The 14,850-nt window shown below is 42.4% G+C and overlaps 1 protein-coding gene across 4 annotated transcripts in view; it reads left to right on the top strand.

The window, feature by feature from the left end:
- The window catches only part of MKX (mohawk homeobox), a 43,127-nt gene that overhangs the window by 6,011 nt on the left and 22,266 nt on the right, over positions 1-14,850 (top strand). For all 4 annotated transcript variants that reach the window (XM_015853317.3, XM_085538764.1, XM_085538762.1 and 1 more), the window contains 2 exons: positions 1,525-1,678; positions 2,936-3,271. In XM_015853317.3, the coding sequence (XP_015708803.3) occupies positions 1,525-1,678; positions 2,936-3,271 (490 nt within the window). The remainder of the gene's footprint in view (positions 1-1,524; positions 1,679-2,935; positions 3,272-14,850) is intronic.

Genomic DNA, 14,850 nt, shown 5'->3' with positions numbered 1-14,850 from the left:
CTTCCTTTCCTATGATGAAATATTGATAAAATATTTCAAAGTGTGATGGTATGTACCACAAGGAAATTCCTCTTGCAAGATGGTAGGTAGCTGCTGGCTTGGTGAGGTGATGTCGACTCCAGGCTGGTCTGTTCTTATCATCCAATGTCTGGTTTCCGAGCTCCCCTCCATCCCACTGTGGGCAGGTGGCTCATGCTGCAGCTGGGCGGCCTGCAGCGAGTTTGTTCATTGCATCAGAAGGTGGATGGGTGCCAAGCCACCCTTTCTGGTTTACTATAATGATTGCTGTGTCAATATGATGAATATAAACAAGAAGCCTTGGAGGAGAGGGAATGTTACTTACTTACTTACTCTATGCTGCCAGCTACAGCTTTGGTTTCCTAACCTGTCACTGCAGACTGTGTGCTTTGTCCACTGCTCTGCACTGATCTAGGGCTCGCGGTATTTTCAGTGGAGCCCTGCTTCATGTAATTGAGACTTTATGCAAAATCTGAGTGGGAGACACGAAGTGCCATTGCTGGCTCCTGTGTAGGGCTCTGAGCTTCAGACCTGTTTGTCCTCCAGGAGACAGGATTCCTTTTTCTCTTCATTGCTCCAGAAGAGATTATCAATTTGGCACTTCCATGCTGCCTAGGCAGCCCATGCAGCAATAGGCAGGTGGCAGAAGAAGGGCCAGGCACAGTTTGAGGCCCGCAGCTTGGCCCTCCAGCAATACACGTGTCAGCCAGCTCTGTAGGTGACACCAGCTGGTTTTGGGTCACACTATGACCGCAGCAGCCCCCGGCTTTGTGCTCAGGCCTGGCTGTGTGCTGACCGTGTGGACCCGAGGGACAACGCTGCGTGTCCATTTGAAGTGTCACACTCTAGAAAATGCCCTGCATCTGGGAGCTAAAAAAATGCGTAACTTCCCATCTTTACTGTCACTGTGCAAGGGATTTGTATCTCTGCTGGTCTTCACCTTTTCCATGATAGAAACAGTTGCAGAAGCTGCTGCACCATAGAGCAAATGCCTGATTTCTGTGCAACTCAAGTGTGCTGTGGTTGGTGCCGTACTGCCCTGATACCATCACTGCTCTCTGTGTCCTGATACAGAACAAGGAAGAATTTAGGCTTTTGGATAATCAAATTTAGAACAGCTCTTCAGCAGTTTTATTATAGCACACATAAATGTCAAATGCAAACTACCTAACATCAGTTATTAAATTTAATTTAGGATGCTAGTAGTATATCAGAGACTTGTATGGGAAGTTCAGGGTGTTACCCTTAAAAAAGAGAAGATGAATATTTGAGGACACCTTTATTAAATGTTTGTTAATGACCTGTTGAGGGTTTGCTGACGCGGATGAAGGGCAGAAAGGCAGAACTGGAGCTGCTCAGCGTCGGTTTCAGACTCCCGGCACCCCAGGGTGTTTCCCTCATTTGCTCTTTTCTTAGGACATACATAAAGTTTGTGTACTCCGTGTGTGTAAGATTTGTTTATTTCCATTGTTTTCCAGAGAAGCTAATACAATAATTTTTAAGCAGGTCTCAAACTGGTTTGCCAATGCAAGACGTCGCCTTAAGAACACGGTCAGGCAACCAGACCTCAGCTGGGCTTTGCGAATAAAACTGTACAACAAATACGTCCAAGGGAATGCTGAAAGGCTGAGTGTGAGCAGTGATGACTCGTGCTCTGAAGGTTTGTTGGTGCTTTTTTTTTTTTTTTTTTTTTTTTTTTTTTAACCAATTTTATCAAAATACATTTAGAAAGCCTCAAATACCACAGGTTAGTTCTGGTTTCTCATAACACTCAGCAGAGCCACCTCTACTTGTTGTGAACTTGGTAACATTTCTGGCTCCCAGATACTATTGGGAGTAGTTGCAAAACACTTGCAAGATGGGATTGTGTAGATTATTCAAGGGTTGCATATTAATTGCCTTCTTTGTATAGCTTTCCTAATAGAAAAAGAATTGCTAGTCCATTAAATTCTGCAAGGCTATTCTGATTTAAAAGAAAAAAAAAAAGCTTTCGTTTGTCAATTTAAGGAAACGAGAGGTCTCTGGGCCGTTACTTTCCTAGAAGGAAGAGGTGCATTGATGTCACACAATCAAGAGAATCTTACTAACTTCCAGGGGGCTTTTTTTACCCTAACGTGTACACCACTGTAAATAATACTGTGTGTAGTTTCTTAGTACTGCATTTAGTTTTTGTATTTTACCCACAAACATTTGCTTTAAAGATTCACTGGAAATCTCTCCCACCCAAATTAACAAATGTAGCAATGTTTTCGTCAGTAACATCAAGCCACATTTTTAATAGAACATTGTTACTAGTCATGTATGGGGGATTTTTTTTTTTTTTTTTTTTTTTTTTTTTTTTTTTTGCCTGTTGCGAGGGAAAAAGGCTACAGAATGATGCCAGAGATGTGTGTGTAGATTTTTAGAAGACATTTCAGATTGTGCTCAGTTTCAGGTTTTAGTTCTGTATGTTCCAGTTTCAGTTTGTGCTCACATTTGTTTGGACTGAACTTTCCTTTGAAAGATTGGTTGCGTGACAGCCAAAAAAGTCTAATTTAACCAAATATGCTTAAATATGCCCTACTGTTCAGGAGAAGCTCTGATGAGAACAATTAAGCTTATTCATCCATATTTTGAGAAACTTATCAATGGTTTAAAGCACTTCTCATTTTAATTTTTTTTTTCTACCTGCCTCACCTTGATTATGAACAAATGAGACATAGAGACTGTTTCTACAGTTGATAATAATAGCTGGAGTGTCTGAGAACTCTGGAAACTCAAGTGAGCGATGTGTGAACAGAAGAAAACGAAAATCACTTTCTAACGCTGAAGTAAAAAGTTACTTGTCTAGCTTTAGCAATTCAAACACATAGAGAATGCCTTTTGTTAAATATTAGATATTTGCTGTGTTACTATATCTTTCTTCCTTTGTTTTCAGATGGAGAAAATCCTCCAAGAAACCATATGAATGAAGGGGGATACAACAAACCAGTTCATCACACTGTGATTAAAACTGAAAGCTCAGTCATAAAAACAGGAGTGAGACCAGAAACAAGTGCCAATGAGGATTACGTGTCACCTCCCAAATACAAAAACAGCTTATTGAATCGTTACCTGAATGACTCATTGAGACATGTCATGGCTACTAATGCAGCTATGATGGAAAAAACAAGGCAAAGGAATCACTCTGGTTCATTTAGTTCCAATGAATTTGAGGAGGAATTGGTGTCTCCATCATCATCAGAGACAGAAGGCAATTTTGTCTACCGGACAGGTAAGGGATTCTTCCTGCATCATTTTTGAAACAGTTAGCTTTGGTGCTTGTTCTCGCCTGGAATGCGTGTTGTCTATTTGGGCCTTTTATAAGAGCCTGTCCATCCTCTGCTATAGGAGTGGTAGCTCCTGACCATACCTTTGTTTGAAAATGGATAATTCTTGTCCAGCCCCTCCTGTTCCTTGGAGTTGCTTGCTTTGCTGTACTGAAGCTCCATGCTGTTACTGGCTGCTCAATGAAGCTCCGTCTTCCTTTTAAATGGAGCTGCAGGGCAGATTTTTGAAGGATGCTCACAGGTCTGTTTGCTGGCACTAAGGCAAACCCGATGAGGGAGACAAGTCCTGAGCATTCTCTTAGTAAGGGAGGGCTGGAGAAGTAGAGAGAAGTGCCACGTAGCCCCAGACAGAGGATGAAGGGCTTTGTGCTTTCCTGGTGGCTGTTTGTGGCCATATGCTCACTGGGGGTGTGCACGTGACTCTGTCCCCTATTGTTCATTCTATTCACTGTCCTCAGGGTGCTTCCTCTGTCTTGTGGTCCTTTGGATCTCTTATGATTACATGAATTCAGATCAATCTCTGCATCACTCTCCGGGCACAGTGTACCGGACTAAGAGGCCATAGACTTGACCAATGAATATCTTGATTTAATGTTTTGAAGAGGTTACATGTAATTTATAACTTTAATCAATAACAGCATAAAAGCATGATTTATACCATCCATTATGTAGCTGTTCAGAGGAAGGAATGTGGCACTGCCTGGTCCATGCCAGCAGATTACCATAAATTAGGGCAGTATTGGAACTGCTTAGGTCCCTGCAGAGCAGCAAGTGCTTCTCTATAAGCTCTGGAGGCCTCCACCATCACCTCAGGGTTTACACCCATTACAGCAGCCCATGAGGTTGGCCATTTCTCAAGCATCATTGCTTTGTGGATGGATGGGTGGATGCTGCTGCAAGATGCTGGAGGGCTTTGCTTTTAACTAGCGTTGATGTAGATGCAGTTCTTGGCTCTTCATGGCTCCCCTGTGGGCTGGTTGGCTGCCCATCACCTCTGCAGCCCCTCCGTTTTGCAGTCTTGGTGTGCTCCTTCTTCCCAAGCATATTTAACATGGTTTGTGTCCCTGTGGGGGAGTAGTCAGTTTTCAGAAGGTCTAATGCTGTGGTGGGGATGGGAGGATGTTGGTACATGTAGGTAGTTCAGGGATGACCAATGGGGAATGGAGGACCCATAGAGGAACATGGGGAGCAAGAACAGTGCACGCATGATGAATACATTTCAAAATTAATTCTCTCTGCTCATTTAAGATATTTCTTTTTCAACATACCAAATGCATTTGGTCTGCATTATGGGCACATTGTCTGCCAAGTTTTATTTTTAAGTGAAAAGTTACTCAAGAACAGATGCAGCAGCTCAGATATGTAAACTTCTGTTTTTCTGTACTTTTATACCATAACTTAAAAACGGACGCAGTGACTTTTTAAAAATCATAATAAATTTGCTACTGGTTAAGTTGTTCTTGCCAAGTTTCTAACTGCACTGAAAAATACGGTCTTCAAAGAGAAGGCTGAGGCGGGCACGCTGTGACGGCAGTGAGTTTGCAGGCTGGGCTGGGCTGACCAAAAAACAGCATTTGTCCATAAAGTTCATAACTAGCGTTCTTGAGGCTGCTCTTGAGATGGTGTCTAAATCACTTCTTAAACATCTTTGTTAATGTTCTGAGGTGCCGTGGGCTCTGGTGAGAATACATCAGCAGCTTTCAGGATATAGTGTTATTCTTTTTGTACTCCCAAAGCAGACCAGCAGTAGCCTGACGGCAGAAACAAAAAGATCAATTATTTGGTATATCCTGCCCGCGTGTATTGAATGCTCAGGAAATAATAGGTAAAAACAGGCTTTTGTCAGTTATAAGGCTACAGCTGCTCTGGTGATATTGTAACATGCAGGAATTGACTAGATCATGACTAAAGGTAGATATTTCCATGTTATCCTGAAACCTATTCAGGAATAAATGAAATAGCCCAAATGACTGTTAAATAGGAAGAGGTAAATACGGGTGTTTTATTTTTTGAAGTCTTTTCTGCGTAATTTGAACACCTGAGATGGCAGCTTGCTGTGCAGTCATGCAACAGTTTGTGCAAAATAGCTGTAACCAACCCTGTCTGGTTGAGTGAGAAAGCAGAGTGTGTCTGACTGTGTCTCTCTGGGAGCAGCAAGGGCGGTTTTAGGTGTGGTGTCAGCACTTAGAAGGAGCTCCCCTCTGCAGTGCTGTGTTACGCAAAGCAGTGAACTTTTAATAGAAAGAGGATGAAGCAGATTTTTGAAGTTCTTGATAGATGTCTTAGTTTATAAAGACATTTTCAATGGGATGTCAAAAAGCATGCGGTGAAAATTGATTGACGTTTAATTTTGGAGAAAACTTTGGCAAGTTTGCGGCGCTCCCACAAGCAGGAAGTCATTTGTTTTGAAGGGAAATCTTTATTGTGCTTTCCTGGAAAAGCAGCTTTTTTGTAGCAGTTTGTGAGCAGAGAGTTTACTGCCAGGGGCTGCTCCGTGCTGTGGGCTGCTCTCTGCTCTCCGCCACTTTGGTGCCTGCAGGGCCTGCAGTTCGCATGGCTGCAGGCGGCTTGGCTGCAGTGTGCTGCGTTAGCTGGGTATGAGCAGTGTCCGGTGACAGAAACAAGAAATTGCAGTTTAAAGTTTATAAGGAAAATGGGTAGTGCCATTTCCCATTTCAGTCATTAACATGCTTATAAACACTGGCCCATATGCTACTCTGCATTCATGCAACTGCGAAATCCCATATAAAGATCAATGACAGGCTGTGTAACGCTGTGTCGAGAAATCAGCCTTGGTTTGTACCTCTGCATTGTGAGCTCATGGGGAGCATTTTTATTGCTGGAATAGGAGCAGCAAACACCAAGGCTCTGTCCCTGCACTTGCGGTGTCTGTGTCCACAGCTCCTACAGCCCCATCCTCCCTGAGATGCAGCAGGACACAGTGATGGATGTGGGGGATACAGTGCAGGACGCAGGGGATGTGGTGTGGGATGCAAGGGATACAGTGTGGGGTGGGGGGGATGCAGAGCAGAATGAGGGGGATATGGTGTGCGATGCAGATGGAGGTGGTACTGGATGCAAGGGGACACGGTGCACAACGTGAAGGGATGTGCTGCAGCCAACTCCGAGAGAACAGAGCACTGAGAAAAGACTGAGCATAATCAGACCTGTGAACATACTCAGACATGTCACATATGTAAGCGTTTCTGTCGTAAGCTGATATGCTTATATATATATATATTGTGACGTATGTGAATGCATTCACTTAAGGCAGAAAATTTCTGTTCATATTAGTCCTTGCACAGGTATAATGTGTAAGTATAATTGCTCAAACATGCCTTAAACTGACCACTGAAAGGCACTCAGTACTTTTGTTTAGTTAAGAATCCATGTTAGAGAAGAAGTTTTCATTAACTCCTTGGCAGGCTGTCATCGCTGCAGGTTCCCTGTATGACACCAATAACTAAAACCAGATATGCCTATCTCTAGTTGATGCACAAATGCATGTAGAAACAATGGTCAAACTGCAACAAGCACTCCAAAAATGTACTGCGAAAAAGATCTAATAAAGCTTGTAGTGAGCCTGAATATTAATTCAAAGCACCCACATCATGCTTTGGTTTATGGATTGCCGGCACTTTTACTTATTTTTGTAATTATGTGCAGTGCTCTGTGAGCCCCAGGTTGTTCGTTACCTGCAGAAACAAAGTGTTCTGCATTGCTGGAGTTCAAGGAAATGAAAAATCCCAACTTTCTGGGATATCGCTGTCTGGTGAGTTGTGTTGGATAGAGGAAAGCAAAAATTAAAATGAGACAAAGAGAGGGAGGGATGAAATGGCAGGACAGGGAGTTTTCAGACGTTTTTATGTCAGCAGGTTTTCATTGATTTTACTTTATGTGTTACTTAGAGCAGCAGAAAAGCCAGAACAAATAAAAATAGTGAGGAAACCAAAGACTTGCAGGCCTGTGAAGGAGGGCGGCTTTGAAAAAAACTCCTGAATGAGTGGTTGATTTTTGAAGATGTTTGATCTCTATTTTTAGGCATTTATACTCGGGAGTGTGTTTTGCTTGTGATGTTTTCATTACTGCTGCCTTTTTCTTTCCTCTTGCCTTCCTTGTTTTTTCTTTAATTTGGAATCCTGCAAAGTCTGTGATTTATAAAGCAGGATCCTAGGGTGCTTCTTGCAGAAAACAGAGCACTGGGCATGTTGAAGGATCGGGCTGACGTTCCTGCATGGCATTTTGGTGTACGGGTGCTCACAGAAACACCCTGCAGACACGCAGACTGTATTATGGACTTGTGGTTTTGTGTGGTCCTTGCCAAATTCTCCTCTCAATTTAACATTTGTAGAAATTAACATGTAATTTAAAAACGAGCCATAAAATGTAAAAGCATGATATGAACACAATGGAACCTGTTTTTGGAAACAGCTCGAGGGACCAGCAAAAGCTGCGAGCTTTAGTGACTTTTGCAGGTTCCTTCTAAATGGTGCTGGGGACCTCGGGGATGCTTTAAAATAAATGCAAACCAGGGAGAGCTGAAGGAGGACCTTGTTGCAGATCCTAATGTCATCCAGAAATGAAATTGAAAAGGGGAATGTAGAGCAGAGTATTAAACGCACAAAGCAGTGTAACTGCAGTGTGAAGGTTGCACAGTTAAGATCATATTTCAACAGGAATTTTATTATTACACGACCAGATTCATCAACACTGAAATAGCGTGGAATTGAGAATGGAGGAGCAGAATGTCTTTAATTTGCTGCCTTAATGGCTTTTCCTAAAGAAAGACTAAAAGGAAACTGCCATGCTACAGGGACAGAGTCAGAGTCAATATATATAATGGTAGCCCAAACCTGAGGATTTTAAAGATCCTTCCCACTCTCCTCATGTTAAGTCTTATGTTTCTTTCAGTTTGAACAGAGAAAATCAAATATGCTTCTTTTTCTAGTTTTTCTTTCTATCCCTCTTTAGTTTCTTGATTTCTCGGCACTTGCACGCAGAATGGGTCGGGGTTATTTCCACACAACACTGGAAAATGATGCTTCATCAAAACTGATTTTCGTTGTTTTTGGTGGAAATGTACCCGTTTCAACCAGAAGGTCTCAGGTGGCAGAGTGGAGGAAGACTGCGTTGTGCTGTGCTTTTTGTTGTTATAAAACAAATTAGGAGTATTAGGAGTTCTGGAGAATGGGTCATGTGCTAGGCTTCTGCCAGCGGCCATGTTCATGGGCAGAGTTGGGTGTAATTGATGTGGAGACCCAGGGGAGGTGCACACTCACCTCCGTTGCTGGTTTGGTTGCTGCTGTGGTCACAGAGTATTTTCTATGTGCTGCATTTGGCCATGGGGCAGCTTGCGTTGGGGCAGAGGCTCAGCCCCTATGGTTACTGACAGCATTAGCATTGCAGAGGCTGAGATGCTTTCATGTGAATGACTTGAAAAAGTGACAGCATCTGACCAAAAACCCAGTGAGACATAAGAACCAGGGCCGCAGTTGGGGTGGCTCTAAGACCATTAGATTTCCCCAGTGCAGATATTCATAGCCACAGCCAAACAGCAGGAGACCCCTGTGCTTGCCTAGGATCTCTCTCAGACACAGCAGGGAAACTGTACAGTGCTATCACAAATTGCCAACAACCATATATTTTAATGCTCCTCTTTAGAGTTAGCAAATGCTCCGGGCCAAGCATCAGGCCTCATTCATTTAATGGAGGTGTGTGTGCAAGGAGAAGGAAGTATCCCCCTTTTCCTATTGTTCAAAATGGCTTCAAATATGTGCTTGGTTTTAAAACCTGGGGTCAACCCAAATGCAAATGTTTCAGGAAATTATGCGTGTGGAAAAGCACAGGAGCATAAATCAGAGTGTTTTCCAGCTTCTGCTGTAGACTGTATGATTAATAATGAATATAATAGGGAAATTATTAAGAAAATTAGCAGCTAATTCAAGAAATATGTAAAACGTGTGTGTGAACCTATAATTTGGGAAAAGCGATGCAGTGAAAAGGACCCTACACAGTTGTGAAATGCACCCGCATTGTGTGGCACCTGCGTGGAAAAGAAGATAAATTACAGGGACAAAATCCATCCATTTTGCCCAGTGAGTTACATTCATATATGAAATCTGTCTCCTTCACAAGTAACCGCTGTCTTTGGTGACACATACTAACAGAGTAATCCATACGCAATATGCCGAACGTGAGCCGAAGGGTAGGGTACAGGCAGGCTGGGCGCAGGCCGACAGCATTGCACTGTCTGTGGCAGTAAATGTGAAAGAATGGGGAGCCCATAAAAGTTTTTCATTTCTCTCTGGAAAAATACCCAAACTGAAACTTCATACCTGGCTCAGGGTTCCTCTTTGCGCCAGTGTCCCTCCTCGGCTTAGGATCAGTAGCGCACCGTTGGGTAACTGGGTGCATCCAGCTCAGAGCGTGGGCTGTCTGCACAGTGTTGCGGCACTGCTGTTCATGTTGCTGTAGTTAGGGCTGTATCTGTGTTTCCATTAGAACCCCTTTAATCCACAAATTTATGACCCAGCTGTAAAAATTCAATCCAGACTGAAACTTGGCACGGGAAGCATTCATTCTCCCATCTGGGGAAGGGATTTGAGCAGGTACATCCCAATCGTAGCCATCTCGACTGGGCTTGTAAATCTGGAGCATGATGACTGCTGAATAAATCAGTAAGCTGCTTAGGAGTCCTGGAGTTTGAAATATTTTATGCTCTTGATGAGGCTGGTGAAAAGCAGCATGCTTGTATTCGATTGTACAGAGAGTAAATAAAGATGTGCTTTGAGTTTTTCTGTGCTTACATGCACAGGCACATGGATTTTCCTTACCATGACAATATTTTGACATGGGTGAAAAATGCATGAACTTGTGTAGCATCTTGCTCCACAGCAGAGTTTGATCACTCTCAGGTAGCGTAAAAAGCTCTGTCTGCATCAGTGTGAGCACTGGAATTTATCTATTGAACATAACTAAAGAAAAAAGATCATGAGAAATAAAAAGATGAGGTTGTTTTGTCCTGAGTGGGATTTCTGATTCGGATTTTTCTCAGAGTATCTTTAAAACTCTCTTAGTATTAAGCCAGACTAGTATTAGTTTTATTCACCATCACTGTTTTCTAAAAGGCTACAAGTGGGATGTTGTCTGACCAGATAGACCAGTAATCTTATCTGATCCAGCAAATCCTATTTCCTCTTGCAGGTTTGTGGTTTTTGAAAGTCATTCCACAACTTTAAAAACTCCTTTATGTGTTTAACTGAAATTTTTTAGGTCATTTGTCCATAATGTGAATACCAGAAATTTTGGCACAATTTGACAGGAGGATTGAGGGAACCTGGAATCTCTCTCTGCGTGGGCTGCAGATGAGTCCATGCCTTGACATTCAGAATAGGTTGTGCTCTGAAAATGTGGAGAGTCTGTGGGTGCTCTGTATGAGATTGAGCTGGGGGAATGCTTGTAGAAACACCTGCTCCCACAGAATGTTCCATATCTGTGGAAATCAGATAATTTCAGTGTATTCAAAACCAGAGAAGTAGAGCTGGATTCTGTTTTGTTCAGTCCACTTCATTCTCAGCGTAGATATTTGGGTGTGAGAAACAAGCGGTAAATGTGGAAACTGTCAGTGAGTCCTGTAGGCTATTGAAGGTCTCTTATGCTTTATGGAATGCAAATGGCATCAGATAGTTGGTTTTAGATATGTTAAAGAAGAAATGCATCCTAACAGTCAAAGCACTCAAATGTTTTATGTAATGTACTACGTGAGGTTTATGTGAGCTACAACAGAAGAACAGCAGGAGTTTTAAGCAGGAAAGTCAGTTGTGAAAGTAAGCTGAATTGTAGAAAATCTGGAAAAAGTAAAATGATTCAAACAGAAAGAGATCAGATAAACAGCAAGGGCTGGAACAGCTGAAGAGAAGCACACAAAAATAGGTAAAGTGAAACTCCAACGAGCCATGAAATGCATTTTCCTTAATTTTTTGCTGTGGTCTTGAATCTGGTGTTGGATCCTCTATCTCTGTTCTTTTACTGATGGCCAGAAGCTGAGGTTATGATGACCAGATATTCGGTATGGCACTGACATTTCAAGTTAAAAGAGACTGCCAAGACTATTGGTTACGACACTGAAATATACCACTATTTCTAAGGCCAGTTTTCAGTCCCTCCCTCTTGCCTCCACATTGATTTAGGCAACAGATGCATGAAAGGCAAAGCAGCATTCAAAATAATCCTCTAGCTGGAGCTGGCGGAAGGCTGGCTAGTGGGCTGTAGCCAAAATTCCTTAAATGTTACAATGTTTTACATTTCTAAATGTAAAAACTTTCTTTCCAATGTGAGGTACCAGCCAAACGTCTTAGTTACGGTATCTCAGAGTAGAAGCTGGCGTGAGGCCTCGCGGTCATTTGTGGGTATTGACAGATTTACACCATTGAAGATCAAGTTAAATGTTGTCGGTTTCTCCATCTCCCCTTTACTTTGTCAGGCTTTTTTTTTTTTCTCTCAGTTCCTATTTGTCAACTTAAATCCAATTTGCTGGAAAAACGAAGGCTCCTCACGACCTGGCTCTTCAGGAGCGTATTGCCTCAAATTCCTGCTGCTCGCCAAACTATTTTGTAATGCATTGCAAAACAGCAGCAGGATCACTCTCCTGCACTGGATGTACTTTGTGGGCTAGACACTGCGGTCAGTGATGAGGCCTCAGTGTACTGGAGGCCCCTCTGTGCCCTTGACTTCAGAATGTTCACCCAAGGCCCCACTCCTCAAGCTGCTGCTGCATCTCAAGGAGCCAGGTGTGGGGCTGCCCTGGTGTGTCCAGATGCATGGGGACAGATCCAGAATGGTTCCCACCGCTCTGTGTGCATGTCGCATGGCCCGCTCCAGATTTATGGCAGTGGTGTGCAGATGACACAGCCTACAGGCTGGGTTGTGGGTTGTGAGTCACATGGACACACTCTGTGTCCCTTTATTTTTTTCATTTTCTGTGGTTTAGCTGGTGTGCAGCTTGTCGCTACTGCCAGCTGATTCCCTGAGCCCTGGGACTGCCTTCCCATGGGTGTTATGTGTGCGCTGCATGAGCTTGCAGCCTCCTCCCCTCAGCAATACTTGCGGGTGAAGCGATCATGGGCCTGTGAAGTATTGATGCACTGTATGGGGAGAAGCCAAAAAAGCTCTCTTGCTCTGGCCAGCTCCAGAGACTGTAGTGATGTGTGTAGACCACACAATCGTTCACATACATATGTTCATATATCTATGAAATATATTCATGCTTCTGTATGTAAATACCTGTCTATATAGGCATACACACATTCCCTCAATGCTGTATTCCAATGGTAATTTCTGTGTGACTTTGCCATTTAGCCACATTTTCTGTTTCAGCTTGAAGCACTGGAGTTCAGTATGGCAATGGTAGCAAAGATAGGGAAAATTAGTCTCCCAGCTGCACTACCAATGAGTCATTAGGTATCTCCTGTGCTTGTTCCAGCTCATTGCAAAGCCCAAAATCCCATTAATGAAGAGATTATGATGCTTACCTGCAACTAGTAATCTCAGTGAAGTTGATGGTTTATGTGAAGGCCATTTTTGCAGGCCTAGACTTTGGCTAAACCAAATAAATGCTTGTTTAATCATTTTAAAGGAGATAAAACGTTGGGTGTCTGTTTTCAGCTGTTATCTCATTAGACTGTGAATGATATAATTTCTTCAGGCTACAAACATGTGTAAGAATTATTTTTTGTTACATTTGTTGTAGACCTCCACAGAGAAAAATCACCAGTATTCCTTAATAATCTGGGCCCTATTCAAAACACTTACAAATTAATATCCTTGACTCTCTGCCCCATTATTTCAAAATGAGCTAATAATTACTTCAAATGTCTGACTCACGGTGCCTATAGGCTGACTTGATAATCAGTGGACAGGCATTCAGATGTTCTAAAATCAGGCTTCTTGAAATGCTTGATGTTGGATAAAGCAAAGATCCATTTCACCAAGGTTTGGTCTGGTTTTCAAGTATTTTGGCCCCAGAGCACACCGCATGGTTTGACACACAAAATTCATGTGTTTCCAAAGATTTCCAAACTTCTTATGGTGGACTCCAGCTGCTTTCATTGGGATCTTTGCTCAAAGATCAAAGACTGTGACCCTTGGAGAATGTCAGTGCTTATATTTGGGTACTGCTTTTCCTTCATTCCTTGCACGAAATAGGAAAAATAAAGACTTTATTTAGCCCTGTGGTACTGCTGCACTTGCTGAGGTTTGAGGAGCTCTGTCATCTCTCTGTGGAAATCAGCTGCTTGGAGACACCGTGTCCCTGCCCAGATCAACAGAAACACACATCCTCATGAGCCCACTAAAGCCCTGCCATCATTATGGCCATGTCCTCTTCCCATCCCATTGTTTCTACTGCCTCTGTGCACAGCTCAGCACTACCACCATGTCCCTGCCTTGCTCGTGGAGAATCTGTGTGCAACCAACCCACGTCTCCTGCCAATGAGAAAGGAGGTCTTGGCAAAAACTCAGGTCTGAGTGAGGCTGAGCAAAGGGGAGCAGAGGAGGTTGTAATGAGGTGTAACAGGCAGTGCACAGAGCTAGGATTGCACTGCCCATTGACCCCTATGTGTCTTTACAGCTGGGTTATGGGTTTAGGAGAGTCAGATGCCCCCAAGATCAGATATAGGATAACCGTTTATAGAGGAGAGGAGGAGGGAGAAAATCAACAGATTCCTGTGATATATTGTATGTTATCTGTACGTGACACTCTGATACCTTCAAATGCTTAAATGAAAGCCCTGAATATAATTTAGTTAGTAAAAATATACCTTAGTTATAATAAAATGATAATAGTGGAACTTGGCAACAGAGCAGCTAATAAATACTACACTTCTGAAATATGCCTGTGATCCAACTATGTACTCTTTTACTGTGTAGTTAAAGCATGTGGCAGGACATGCTAGACCAAGATTTTCTTTTTGTCTTTCCAGTGGAAAACTAAAGTTCTTTGTTTAAGTGAAACCCATTGGGAATCCTTCTAAAGTAAAACAAGGATCTAAAGAATTCCATTCCTTCTTGCCAACTTTTCTTCCTCCTTCAAGCCAAATTATCGATTAACGTGGCATTAAATATCAAATACTCCCTAGTTATATTCATCCTTATTTTTATTTAGGTTTCTTCACTATTTTCTTGTTGGTCCTTCAAACATAGTTATATTAAAAGATGAGATACTGTGTTGAGAAAAGGCTACCTTTTCCAAACCTTTTGGGCCTTATAAAATAAAGATCAGTAATACAAAAGTCATGAAATTTGCATATTTAACCTTAATTCTGATTTTTTTAAAAGAAAAACAAATAAATCTGTCCTCCTTTAAGATCTTCCTGAGCTTCATTCTTTGCCTTCTTCATTAGCTGTCTCCATTTCGGTACCCTGTAGTTTTGCCAGCAGAGCAGACAAGTGAATGCTTGACCATATTTTTGTCTGGCTTTAGCAAAACCGTGATCTGACAATAGAATACTTTTCTCTGGGTTTTCCT

This window comes from Coturnix japonica, chromosome 2, assembly GCF_054131305.1.
Source record: "Coturnix japonica strain WE chromosome 2, WE-NBRP24, whole genome shotgun sequence".
Taxonomy (NCBI): domain Eukaryota; kingdom Metazoa; phylum Chordata; class Aves; order Galliformes; family Phasianidae; genus Coturnix; species Coturnix japonica.
The sequence above is the reverse complement of the archived record's forward strand: the minus strand, read 5'-3'. Positions and strand labels throughout refer to the sequence as shown.